Raw genomic sequence first — 14,417 nt, 5'->3', positions numbered from 1 at the left:
GTCATCGTCAATACAGAAACATAAGCATAAATAGAACTTACATTCATTATCACTAGTAATTCATATCTCCTTAATCTCTCAGTGTAATGTGACTTCATATCAACACTTGTGATATAAATAAACTGAGTGGGTCAGGTTGGGAAACCTGGTGAGTACATAGGGTTTTCAACCCACAATAATATAATTATTATGTTTAATCATCAAACAGTTAACCCAATTATCCATCCCCATTATCTTCTTTAATCTTAAGGATCTGCCCTAAGAATCAGCTATTTCTCGTTCATTCATTCCTAAGGATTTTCCTAGGGAATAGGTACGAAGTCCATCGTTGTCAATGACACAGCTGTCAAGCATAGCTGCTAGTTCTATCACTTAGGCGCACCTGCCATAGTTGTGACATTCTATATGAGGCGCTTCTGCCGGTATTGTCCTTTAGACGCTACTGTCAAGGTTATAATGTTCTCTATTAGGCGCAACTGCTGATATTATCCTTAGAGCGCAGCTGCTAGGATGTTTATCGTAGATCAACAACATCTACAGGTTGTGGCGCAGCTGCTAGTGCTCATCTATAGGGTACTAGGTCCATTGTTGCCAATGTTCACCTATGGGGCACTAGGTCCATACCACTAATATTCCTCTATTTCAGCTTTCACCCTTCGTCCTTCATCTACCCATGTTTTACCCAACATATTTTGTAGATATAAAAATCTCTCACCCAGCATAGACAACAAGTATTCAGACAATATGCACACATAGCACGTAATTTATATTAAATACTTTATATTTATGTGTAAGATGAAAGTAACTGTGCACTCAACTGGTAATGTGGTGACTCGGCACTCGGACAGCACTTCGTTACTCTTAAAACAACTTCCTCGACAAAACCTAGTATTAATATCACTAGGGTTTAGTCTAATATTCGTCGAGACTAATTAATAGTCTGACTATTATTACTATTACATAAGCATTAAACAATACTTATATAACCCATAATAATAGCCCAACTACTCCTTATAAGGTCCTAATAACATTACTATATCGAAACATAAGCTATACTAAGGATAGGGTAGGCATAACTAACTTACAGCGGGTTTTCTCGAGAACCGGGCTTCGTTGGAGCAGCATTTCTGAGCCGAAAGGCTCTTTTCTCGAGGCCTCGGGAGCCTCAGGGCTTCCTTCGGGTGCTAGGGGGTTTACCTAGACTTTAAGGGGGGTTTGGGGCTTTAGAGAGAGAAACTAGAGAGAGAAAGAAGGGTTTGAAGGTGTGAGGAAGTGAGGGAACCCGACACCTCTATTTATAGGGGTGCTGACTGATGGACTCGCCGAGTAGGAGGACCTACTCACCGATTTGGGGCATGTGGCAGCCTTCTGGTGGTGCCATGTGTCCAATTCTGGTGGTGCCACTTCACCCCCTATCGCGTATCACCCTTCAAACTTAGAAAAATCATAACTTCCTCATACGAAGTCATATTTAAGCGTTCTTTTTTTTGTATGTTCTCGGTTTAACATATACTACAGCTTTAGTTTAGATTTCTAAGGCTAAAAGTCGCTCCATCATAAATTACTATTTACGCTTCCCGGTGTCGTGCCGGTTTTGCCGTAAAACTTCGACGAGCCATAGCTTCTTCGTTATAACTCGGATTTCGGCGTTATTTATATGTACGGAAACCTTGAGACATATTCTACAACTTGGTTAAGACTATTTATTATAAATAATCTTTTGCTGAAAAGTCATTTTCGACACTTATTGCCTCTAAATTGACTAGCCCGGATCTACGAGTGTTACACAGTTGTTAATGATACTCCATATAAGGTTTCTCAAGCTCCTACTCTTAATGATGTTCCTTTGGTGAATGAGGTGATAGAAGAGGAAGAAACTAAGGTGTTAGTGAAGGTGCCAGATCCAGTTGTTAATGAAGTTCATGAAGTCAACAAAATCGTTTCAGTTGTTAATGATATTCCAAATAATGTTGCTCAAGTTCCTACTGTTAATGATGTTCCTTTGGTGAATAAGGTGATAGAAGAGGAAGATGACATTATGGTGCTAGAAGAAGAAGCATTTGATGTTCCATTAAAGGTTACCCAAGATCTAAAACAAAGTCTTGATGAAGTTGGAGATGCAATTGATCAAATTCTTGGTTCTGGAAATGCATCAGATGCATCTGATGTTCCATTGGTGAATAAAGGTGGTGCAGAACCTGAATTCACTGAAGGACATGCATCAGATCTTCTCCTAGATAAAATCAATATAAGTGTTGAAGAAATAGCAAACTTACTTGAAGCATGATATTTCATGGCTGAAATTAAAAGCATGGGGTGGTTGGAAATTGAACTTGATGACACTCCACCAGTTGAGATGGTAATTTATTAACCTTGTAATTTTAAATATATGTTTTTCCCCTTTATATGAGGTGGTAATTTATTATCATTGTTATTTCTTGCATCAAGACTTTAATAAAGATGAGCTTGATGTTGATGAAGGTGAAGCCGACTTTGTAAATGATGTTCTAAATGATGGTGATGTGATTGAAAGTGAAGGTGAAGCTGACTTTGTAAATGATGGTGATGTGATTGAAGTGTAGCACCTGGTTCCTGGTATGAAATTTTTATCTAAGTATTTTGCTTTTTTTAGCCTTGGACTCGGCGAGTTGTAGGCCCGACTCGCCGAGTAGAGCCTGAATTTGAGCACGTTTAAGTTGGCAACTCGACGAGTCCATATTCTAGACTCGGCAAGTCCACGTTGTTTGATGAAACCCTAAATTCCAAGGGTTTGCACCCTATTTAAACTATCATATGCGCCCCCAAGCTCGCCCCCTTCACCCTTAGAGCTCCCTATATCGTCCTAACCTCGTTCCTTGTGAGATTGAAGTGTTTTGGTGTGATTTCTTGAAGATTTTGAGAGAAAAAGGAGAGTAGATCAAGAGGAGAAGAAGGAGGCCAAACATCTTGGTGTTATTTCAGAGATTCCTTGAGGTATAACTCAGTTTCCTTCTGTTTTCATTCTAAGAGTCCCTTAGAGCTCCATTAAAGTCTCTCTTGAGCCATTTCCAAGCTTGTTTATGAATTTGGGTTTGTGATAAGTTGATTAACCTTTAGATCTAGGCATGATTGAGCTCCAGGAGGTCGGATTTACTGCCTTTTTGGAGCCATATTGCATGAAAGCCCTAGATCTACTCTTTTAGTGCATTTTTAGCCCTAAAACCTTCATTGGTGTTTATTTACACGTAAAGTTGGAAACTTTACATGTTAATCAAGCCCTAAGAACTCAGATCTATGTATGGCATGAGCTGGATTCAAACAAAATCGAGTATATATAGTAATTGCATGTGAATGACTCAGCGAGTCGTTCATCGGACTCGGCGAGTCGAGTCGCGAGTCCCCGAGTTTTCCCCTTTTCGTGTTGCTGAGTGGGGTCGTGAGTCATGGGGGTGCCTCAGTGAGTCGGAAGGAACTCGGCGAGTCAATGCCCTGACTCGGCGAGTCCAAGGCAATCTTCTTGCCTCAAGAACAGACTCGGCGAGTTGTTCATACAACTCGGCAAGTCTCAGCATAGAATGTTCTTCGTATGAAGATGAACTCGACGAGTTGTTCATACAAATCGGCGAGTAGGATGAAGGACTATTGGACATCAGTTTAGAAGGAAAACTCGTCGAGTCAATGCCTAACTCGACGAGTAGAGACGGGATTATGGTCAATCGAATGGATAGGGACTCGACGAGTTGGCGAGCCAACTCGGTGAGTCGGGTCAACTGGAAGTTGACTTTGACTTTGACTCTTGGCTTGGTTAGGGGTAGATGGTCATTTTACCCTGAGGTCGATTAGCAGTATTTGACTAAGTGTTTTGTGGGAATTATAACCGGAGGATTTCCGGGGCAGCAGCAGCAGAAGGCAGTCAGTTGCCACGCAGATCAGCAGCTATTTTGAGGTGAGTTACCTTCCAGTAGCAGTGGGTCTAAGGCCACAATGTCGACCCACTAGTAGGAGTTGTAGGATTAGATTATTGTCTCTGTGATATTCATCTAGGGTGGCTACTACTTGTGTTATGTTTATGTGCTAGTATGATATGATGCTATGTGCTAGTGACAGTAGGGGAGATAATCCCCAGATTACCGGTTGATAGGGCCGAAGGGGCAGTCATGCCCAACCATGCTAGATAGATTATGTGATCCGTGTTATGTGGTAGTGGTAGGGGTGAAATAGTCCCCAGCATCCGGTCGAGAGGACCGTAAGGGAGACCAGCTCCCAGGTATGCGAGTCAGCATCCGGTCGAGACGACCGAAGGGGAGACCAGCACCCAGATATACTAGTCAATATCCGGTCGAGAGGACCGAAGGGGTAGGTCGGGCACCCAGAAATGTCTAACAATATATGTATGTTGTGTGGTTATTTGGTATGTGGTACAGTGGGGGAACTCACTAAGCTTCGTGCTTACGGTTTACGGTTTTGGTTTCAGGTACCTCTTCTTCGAAGGGGAAGGAGCTGGCGCGGTAGCGGCACATCACATACATGCTTTGTATTCCGCACTATGAGATCTTCCTAGGGATTTGTACTCTGACATTGTTATGTTTTATAAAATGGTTTCCAGACACGCAACATCTTTTATGAAAAGAAATGATCGGTGAATGTTTTATTTCTAATGTTTTGCAAAGTATATGTTTTAAAAATGAAATTTTTGGCTCGTATTTTTAGGATGTTACAAGTTGGTATTAGAGCCCTGGTTTGAGGGATTCGGACACACCTTCGGGGGTGCCTGAACTCAAATCGAGGGATTAAAAGATTTTGGAAAAGAAAATGTTTTCTAAAATGCTAAGTAAAGAGTTTTAAGAAAGAACAAAGTGTGTGATGTGCACGACCGGCCGAGCTCAAGTAAGTATTCCCCAAAGTACCCATACAAGCTTATAGTTATATCATTCATTTAAAGTTGTTTTTTTTTTATAGACAATGCATTAGAAGCAAGTACATTTGGTGTTAATAATAAAATTTTATTTTTAAGTACATTGCTATTTTTCATAGTGTTATACCCGTCCGATGGCCGGGTTGACCAATGTAAAAAAATGTATTTATTTTCTTTTCTTTTATAGCATCCAACTTTCATTTGTTCTCATTATAACAACTTTCAAGTTTATTTCTATTTTTTCTAGAATTTTTAATTGAAGTATAGTATTGTCTTATTTCATAAGGCAAGAAATCTTTGGCGTCTTATCAACACACTTGTAGATAAAACGTTACAAAAATATGTTAATTTAAATGACTTGAAAATCTACATCACCCAAAAACTTAGTTGTATTTTCCAAAGTTCAAAACCATATTCCCACACCACTTGGGTTGTGGTGACTTGGTAAGGCATGTGGAAGATATGGTAGATAACCTATTGACCCATGTTCAAATCCTGGTACCACTAAGCCCTTGTGGCCATGGAGGTTCACTGCAGGGCATGAGGCAAAGCTTTATGTTTGCAGCGGGGGATTAGTCGGTGCGCGAAAGCTGGCCCGAAAACCCTCATTAGGGAAGTTCCCTTTCCAAAAAAAAAAAAAACTAAAAGTTTTCATGACACCCATGGAAATACTATTATATAAGAAATTAAGAATATACAAATTACCATGATATTTAAATGCAAAAGCTTATCCAAATAAAAGAACCAGACGTGGGTCATGTTAATTGAGTACTACTAAAAAATTAAAAATTCTCTTTTTAAGGGTACATACTTTGAAATATAAGCAAAAATCTAAAACATATCAAATTACAGTTAAAAACCAACATCTAATTATGCCAAATCTTTAATTTAAATACACTTATACACAACGATTTTTTTGTGAAAAATATAAAGTCTAGTGAAACAAATACCATATCAATAGATGTGTTATTGCCAAACCAAAGCCAAAAGATTACATGTAAAGTGGATGTTACAAAATTCAGTCAATTTCTTAGCATATGTTCACTCATGACTCCCAAATCAGCAACCAACCAACAAAAAATTTCAACAAAAACAAAGCATGATTTATGATCATAAAAGAAATTAGTCTTTTTAATAAACAACATTATTATTTTTTTTTTAATAATCGTAAAATGCTAAACACTATTCAAAGATAAATCAAACTAAAGCAGCAAAACATACTTTTATTAATTTTAAAAATGACACCAATAAACATATAAATCAATGTACAATACTTAAATGTACAATACATTGCTAATATGAGACCAAAAGAATTAAAAATCAAATGAATTTACTTCCACATACATACAATTAGAACATTGTGCTTTCATTGTACAAAATACGAAAAAAAAAATGTAAAATTGAAGGTGTGTTGCTATATAAGACAAAAAATGAAAGTAGATGTTACCTGATTTTTCATTTTCAAATAACTATTTAGCTTCATCGGTATGCAGGTGTACGATTATATAGATGAATCCAAGTAAAATCTGGAAGGACGATTATCAAGAATGAAATTAGTTTCATAAATATTCGATTCAACTGTTTGAAAACAAAATATCACCATTTCATAATCTGATACCTACATAGTTCATCGAGAAAGATGAAATTTTACAATGAGTAGTAAACCCTAAACCCCCAAATCTAAGAGCTAGTAAATTTGGTAACTGCCTTTGTCCCTTCTGAGACAGCATGTTTTGCCAACTCCCCGGGCAAAACCAACCTGACCGCTGTCTGAATTTCCCTCGACGTAATCGTCGGCTTCTTGTTGTACCTCGCAAGCTTCGATGATTCTGAAGCAAGCTTCTCGAAGATGTCATTAATGAACGAATTCATAATCCCCATAGCCTTGGACGAGATCCCGATGTCAGGATGGACCTGCTTCAACACCTTAAAGATGTAGATCTTGTATGTCTCCACATTCTTCTTGCTTCTCTTCTTCTTCTTATCGGCGGCACCGGCGCCAGCTTCCTTGGGAAGCTTCTTTCCGGCCTTTGGCTTTTTCTCGGCAGGAGCTTTTTCAGCAACGGCGGCTTTCTTCTCTTCCGCGGGCTTCTTCTCGGCTGGCTTCTTCTCTGCTTTTGGCGCCATTGAAAGGATTTGAATTTAGAAGAAAGAGAGACTGAATTTCTAGAGGGAGAAAGATTGCTGTTTGTGGGATGTGTGAATGTGGACGGAGCTTGACTTTATATATGAACTTTGACGCGTGATCTGATTGGTTGATTTGAATTGACCCGGATCGCGAGTACTTTGCATCGGATTGGTTGATTTTTTAGAGAGAAATATCAAATATGTTATTGCACATATTTGTTTCCTTAAAAGTTTAAAATACCTTCCACGTCATTTTGGAGTTTGGAGTTTGGAGTTTGACCCCTTATGGTCCTTTTAGCTAATTTTTTTTAAATTTATCTCTTTAGGTTAAGTGCATAGTTAGAATAAGAGAAATCAACAAAAAAGTGTTTAACCCCTCTTAGATATTAAGTGCATAGTTAGAATAAGAGAAATCAACAAAATGGTGTTTAACCCTTCTAACATATGTTTTATATATGTTGGAAACTTTTTGGATTCAACTTAGAATAATTAGAATAAGAGAAATCAACAAAATGGTGCCCCTCTACTATTATCTACTATTTATGTATTTTTTTATTGACTTGAAAAAAAAAAACATATTATTTCTTTTTTACTTTTAAAATCAAATAATTAAGTAATAAAATATATCATTTTTTGATGCACACGCCAAGTGTTTTTTTTTTTTTTTTGTAAAACATCGATCATTCGGGAAAGTTGTAGATACATATAAAAGACTATTAAATTTAAGGATTTTCTTGTTTAAACCAATTTTTTTTACAAATAGACACACAGCCTTTCCCAAATTTTCTATTTTACTTGTCTGACGTAAGTTAACCTCAAATCGGATGATAGAAAAAACAAATGAAGAAAAATAAATTGTAGTTTTAATTGGGAAAATATTTTTTTATGCTCAAACCGAATAAACATGAAAATTCTAGAGGCTTTCCTTTTATAAAATTGGCCTGATTATATAAATTTAACCAAAATCACTGGTCATTTAGGAATTAGAACAAATAAAAATACATTTTTCTCGAATAAGTTACTGTGCAAACATTAAAAAAAAAAAAAACTGTAAAATTTGTCATTGTGGTTTGCAAAAAACTTTAGATGGGGTCCAAAAAGTTTTCAGCTTGCATTGAAGGTCCAAAATTAAGAATTTTTTTTTTTGTTTTGGTCCTTCAAAATTTAAAAGGACTGTTTTGCCCTTATTATTTATTTTTAAATTTTTCTTTATTTGTTTTAATTGTTTTATTATTAAAAAGAAAGCAAAAGAAAATAAAAATACGACGGGTCACCTCACATGATCTCTCTCTCTCTCTCTCTCTCTCTCTCACACACACACACACACATATACATACACGCATGACCTTTTCCATTCATATCGTCTTCCCCACCCTTCATCTTCAACCCATCTTGTTGGATCTTCCACAAATCCGAGACACAACATCACAAATACTTCACTCCGTGAAGAATTTTCAATTTGTTCACCTTACGCTTCTTCCCCTCGTGTTTCTTCACCTCGAGTTTCTTCTCTGAGATCGACTAAGATCAAATCGGTGATTCCAGCTCTGATTTAGAGCCCAAGTCGTAACCCTAGCCCTTGCCCAAGTCCGATAGGGTCAATACAAAAGAAATCGGGCGTTAATAGATGGTTGTCGGTGTCCGAAGCAGCTTCCGATCATAGGGTATCGGGGTCGTCTAGGATGGGTTCGGGTTCTCATTGTTCTCATTGAAGGTTAGTGTTAAAACTGTCAAATTGTAAAGTTTTTTTGAGAGAGTCATGTTCTTATCACCGTTGACCCGCGCAGTTCGGCACCCCCAATCATATCGTCTCCACCACCACGTCTCGTCGAATCCAGAGAAGAATTCCAACACAGTTTAGACTTGACTGCCATGAATAATGTAAATTTAGGGCTTGTAAATTTAAGATTTAAACAGGGGAGGTGGATTTTGTTTATTTGAGTTGCAACTGCTTTTCAATCGACCCAGATGAAGAAATTTGAAACTTCAGAAGAAAATATTTAATATAATGGTAGCGAATTCAGTTATTGTTTCGAATTAAAGATGAAACTAACCTTCAAAATGGGACTATGAGATTGATCGGACAAATTGGAAGGAAGTAAACCAGGGTTGAGGAAGACGACCTGATGAGTGTGTGTGTGTGTATGTGAGAGAGAGAGAGAGAAAAAAAAATCGGGTGGGGTGGACTTGCCTTCTTTTTTTTCTTTCCTTTTGCTTTCTTTTTAATAATAAAACAATTAAAACAAATAAAGAAAATGTGAAAAATAAATAATAATGGTAAAATAGTAATTTCAAATTTTCAAGTACCAAAACCAAAGAAAATTCTTGATTTTTGACCTTCCATACAAGTTGAAAACTTTTTAGATCCTATCAAAAAAAATTACAAACCACAAGGACCAATTTTGCAATTTTGTCTGCAAACATATAATAACATGCATGTGAAATAAGTTAATGAGTTAAGGGCATTTTTGTCTTTTCTTATTGTTAGTATAGTCGGCCTTCTCTGTTATGTATCCGTTTTGTATATTTAAGGATTGCATTAAGTGTTGTAATGTTTAGACAAAAGATCAATGAATTCATCCAACTTTCCCATTCTTTTCAACTTGAACATGGTATCAGAGCTGCCGATCAAAATTCATTGATTGTTCTTCAATTTTTAATCAATTTCAATTTATGATTTCATCATGTCTAATTCATCATCTGGATCTGATTCGATAATTGGATTAAATTCATCTAATCCTTTGTTCATTGCTCTGTTTGACAACCCTAGTTCCAATATTGTCTCCAACATCTTCAATGGAGTAGGTTTTACTGCTTGGAAAAGATCAATGACTATTTCTTTGTCTGCAAAGAACAAACTTGGATTCATAAATGGCTCGCTCCCTCAACCCTCTATTTCTTCACCTAAATATTATGATTGGTATCGTGCCAACTCGATGGTGATCAGTTGGATCTTGAACTCTCTTCACAAGAACATAGCTGAAAGTGTATTGTTTCTTCAAACTGCTTGTGATATCTGGAAGGAATTGAATCAACGATATGAGCAAGCTGAATGGAGCGCTCATTTATCAAATTCAACAACAGTTATATTCTATCAATCAAGGATCTGATGACTTTGCCACATATTTCACCAAATTAGCTCGAGTTTGGGATGAATTGCGAATGGTTCAAGCTATTCCTTCTTGTACATGTGCTGCTGGAGTCGAAATCATGAAGTTTCTTGAAGATCAAAGACTTATTCAAATGCTCATGGTATTAGATGAATCCTTCAAAGTTACTCGTGGCTAGATCTTAATGATGAAGCCATTACCTACATTTTCTACAACATATTCGTTAATTCTTCAAGAAGAAAGGCAAAGAGGTATTCATACATCCATGAATCTTGATTCTGAAGCAATAGCAATGCATGTTTCATCAGTTGATAACAATAATCATGTTACAAAGAAACCTGTTACTTGCAATCAATGTAAGAAATTTGGACATGTTAAGTCTCAATGTTATAGACTTCATGGATTCCCTGCTGATTTCAAATTCACAAAAGAGTAAAAGAGATGATAATAGATCAAGTGCTCAGAACGTTATTTCCACTTCTATTTCATCTACTTCAACTTCTACAAACAATTTAAATGGTGGAATTTCTCAAGAACAATATAAAAATCTCATGGAATTGCTAAGTAAAAGTGGTCTTAGTTCAACTAGTGGAAGTCAAGCTAATGTTTCAATCATTGATTTTGCCATGAACAAAGAAGGTAAACTTTTTTCCTTCAAGAGTTTTGCCTTAAATGTCTACAAATCTTCATCTGTTCTTGAAGAACAATATTCTTGGATAATAGATACAGGAGCTACTGACATATGTTTCTAATAAGTCCTTGTTCACTTCTTTGATAAAATTCAAACAACCACATCTGATTGGTCTTCCTAATGGGCACAACACCACTGTTTCCTTTTATGGTGATGTGCAACTTCATGATCTTGTAACTCTCCATGGAGTTTTGTATGTTCCAGCCTTCAAATACAATCTTGTTTCTATCACTAAACTTACATCTCAGTTACAAACATTTGTTGTGTTCACTGACACAAAATGTTTATTGCAGGACCCTTTACAGAAGAGTACTCTTGCTCTTGGGGTTCTTGGATCTAAAGTCAAAGATTTGTATGTCTTTGATCATCGTTCAATCATAACAACTTTGTCTTTCAGTTTTTTAGTTTTTTCATCTTCAATAAACAATAGTGTTACTTTTATGCCTAATTCTGATGTACTGTTATGGCATAGAAGATTTGGACATGTATCTTTGTCAAAATCGCAACAATTGTCTGTTGTACATTTAACTCCTCTATTGATCCTTGTATTGTTTGTGTTCAATCTAAACAGCATCAATTGCCATTTCCACATAGTAAAACTCATTCAAAAGAAATATTTGATCTTGTCCATATGGACATTTGGGGACCTTATAAACATGTTTCACATGATGGATACGGATATTTCATCACTATTGTAAATGATTTTAGTAGACATACATGGATTCATCTGTTGTCTGATAAAAACTCAACATTGTCTGTTATCAAAGCTTTCATCAAGTTAATACAAACTCAATTCAACAAGACCATTAAAGTCATCAGAACAGACAATGCTTATGAACTAGGATCAAGTGAACAAGGAGTTCAATTTTATTCATCTCAAGGAATTATACATCAAAAGTCTACACCCTATACACCACAGCAAAATGCGATCGTAGAAAGAAAACACAAACATATTCTTGAAGTGGCAAGGGCATTATATTTCCAATCCGGATTAGGAAATGCATATTGGGGAGAATGTATAAGAACAACGGTTCATTTGATCAATAGAATGCCTTCAACTGTTCTTAAAAATCAAATTCCTTTTGAGATACTTCATCAAACCAAACTTGATGTTTCTTATCTGAAAAGTTTTGGATGTTTGTGTTATGTAAGTACTAACACAGTTGGAAGGGACAAATTTATGGAAAGAGCTCAATCTTGTATTTTCATTGGTTATCCTCATGGCCAAAAGGCATACAAAGTATTGAATTTATATACCAAAAAGATATTTGTTATAAGAAATGTGAAGTTTTTTGAAGATTTTTTTCCATTACACAACATGAAGAATGATAATCCCATTATTCTTCAAAATTCTTTCATACCTAAGAACTCCCTAGATACACATGGTCATGATTCTTCTCCTGTTCAATCCAATACTATTCATGATGATGTTTCATCTGTTCACTCATTAAATGAACCCTCAAATGAACATTCATTACCTAATCCATCAATATTGAGAAGATATACTAGAACTTCTAACCCACCAAATCACCTTCAAGATTACATATGTAATCACGGTTACCTTCAAGATCCCATGCATTTTTGTAATCACACAATTACTGATTTGTGCAAGAATGTTGATACATCCACCAATATTGCTCGATCCTACACAAATGCAACTCTTGCATTTCATACACAAGCTTCAATCTCTGAACCCGCATTTTATCATGAGGCAAAAGGTAATCCTTCATGGGAAGAAGCTATGCAGAAGGAACTTACTGCTCTTAAAGATAATGGCACCTGGGACATTGTTCATTTACCCAAAGGAAAGAAGCCAATTTCTTGCAAATGGGTTTATAAAGTGAAATATCCAGCAGATGGGTCTTTAGAAAGGTATAAAGCCAGACTAGTGGCTAAGGGGTTCACACAAAAAGTTGGGATAGATTATCATGAAACTTTTTCCCCAGTATTAAAGTTCAGTACAATCAGGTGTCTAGTTGTAGTTGCTGTTAAAAGAAGGTGGGACATTCAACAACTTGATGTCAATAATGCATTTTTGCATGGAGACTTACATGAAGATACCTCCAGGATTTCAAATCGATTCCCCTTCATTGGTTTGCAAATTAAAGAAGTCACTTTAGGGCTTAAAACAAGCCTCAGGGCAATGGTATGCAAAACTATCAAATGCACTACATCAAAAAGGTTATACTCATTCATCAAATGACCATTCATTGTTCATTAAGAACCAAAATGACAAGATTGTCATTGTTGCTATTTATGTTGATGACATCTTAGTCACTGGTGATGATAATGAAGAAATCCAACAACTCAAGTCATTTCTGGATTCCACTTTCAAAATCAAAGATTTAGGAAAGCTGAGCTTTTTCTTAGGATTGGAGTTCAATGACATAAGCAATGGAATGGTGATCCATCAACAAAAATACATAAGAGAACTCTTAGCAACATACTCTCTAACAGATGCTAAACATGTTTCAGCACCATTACAATCAAAACAATCTCTTTTTAATTCTAAAAGTACTATATTAGAAGATTCTTTTATGTATAGACAATTGGTTGGAAAACTGAATTTTTTGTTACACACTAAACCAGATTTATCCTTCACGGTTCAGTTTTTAAGTCAATTCAATCAAACACCAATTGAGGATCATTATCAAGCTGCTCTTCATGTGCTCAAATATCTTAAAGGCACGATACACCAAGGTTTACTCTTTAACAATGAACAAGATTATAAAGTTGAAGCTTTCTGTGATGCTGACTGGGCAGCATGTCCATTAACAAGACGATCGGTAAGTGGTTATTTCATCTTGTTTGGAGGTAATCCTATCGCATGGAAGTCCAAGAAGCAACAAACAATCTTTCTATCTTCAGCTGAAGTTGAATATAGATCTATGTGAAGAGTATGCTCAGAATTAGCTTGGCTATGTCGTTTATTTGATGAACTACAAGTACCAAATATCACACCAATTCCATTAAAGTGCGATAACCTTGCTTCCATCTACATTGCAAAAAATCATGTTTTCCATGAGCGTACCAAACATATCGAAATTGACTGTCACTTTGTTCGCGAAAAACTTCAATCGGGTTTAATTTCACTAGCTCATGGTCCTACTAGAAAACAGTTAGCTGATATGTTTACAAAGTCATTGTCGGGTCCACATCATCAAGAAGTTGTTCACAATCTGGGGTTATTTTCATACCCTCCAGATTGAGGGGGGGGGGTGAAATAAGTTAGTGAGTTAAGGGCATTTTTGTCTTTTCTTATTGTCAGTATAGTTAGCCTTCTCTGTGATGTATTCGTTCTGTATATTTAAGGATTGCATTCAGTGCTTTAATGTTTAGACAGAAGATCAATGAATTCATCCAATTTTCCCCTTCTTTTCAACTTGAACAATGCATTCTTTTTAGATATGCGATTCGATTATGTTTCTTGTCGTCTCTATTGGACCACAAGAGCAAAAAGAACTCTATTTTTCATATACAGAAATGACAAGATTATTATTAAATTTACTCCACACACTACAATGTTATTATATAATAACAAACAGACCATAATTCAACTGAAATGGTAGAAGCAAACACAAAAACTCTTCAAATA

At 36.2% G+C, this 14,417-nt stretch overlaps 1 protein-coding gene across 1 annotated transcript; it reads right to left on the bottom strand.

The window, feature by feature from the left end:
• Positions 1-6,207: 6,207 nt before the first annotated feature.
• LOC145086972 (putative histone H2B.1) lies at positions 6,208-7,106 on the bottom strand. Its single transcript, XM_079024850.1, has 2 exons — positions 6,517-7,106; positions 6,208-6,420 (listed from the first exon to the last, which is right to left on the bottom strand). The coding sequence occupies exon 1, from the start codon at positions 7,019-7,021 to the stop codon at positions 6,575-6,577; it is 447 nt and encodes a 148-aa protein (XP_078880976.1). The 5' UTR covers positions 7,022-7,106; the 3' UTR covers positions 6,208-6,420; positions 6,517-6,574.
• Between the last annotated feature and the right edge of the window lie 7,311 nt (positions 7,107-14,417).

The sequence above is a fragment of the Lactuca serriola genome, chromosome 2, assembly GCF_051521515.1.
Source record: "Lactuca serriola cultivar US96UC23 chromosome 2, Lser_US96UC23_V15, whole genome shotgun sequence".
Taxonomy (NCBI): Eukaryota; Viridiplantae; Streptophyta; class Magnoliopsida; order Asterales; family Asteraceae; genus Lactuca; species Lactuca serriola.
Note: the sequence above shows the minus strand (reverse complement) of the source record. Positions and strands in the feature narration are given on the sequence as shown.

Coding starts and splice junctions, on each gene's coding strand:
- LOC145086972 (XM_079024850.1), bottom strand. CDS start 7,021: ATGGCGCCAAAAGCAGAGAAGAAGCCAGCCGAGAAGAAGCCCGCGGAA.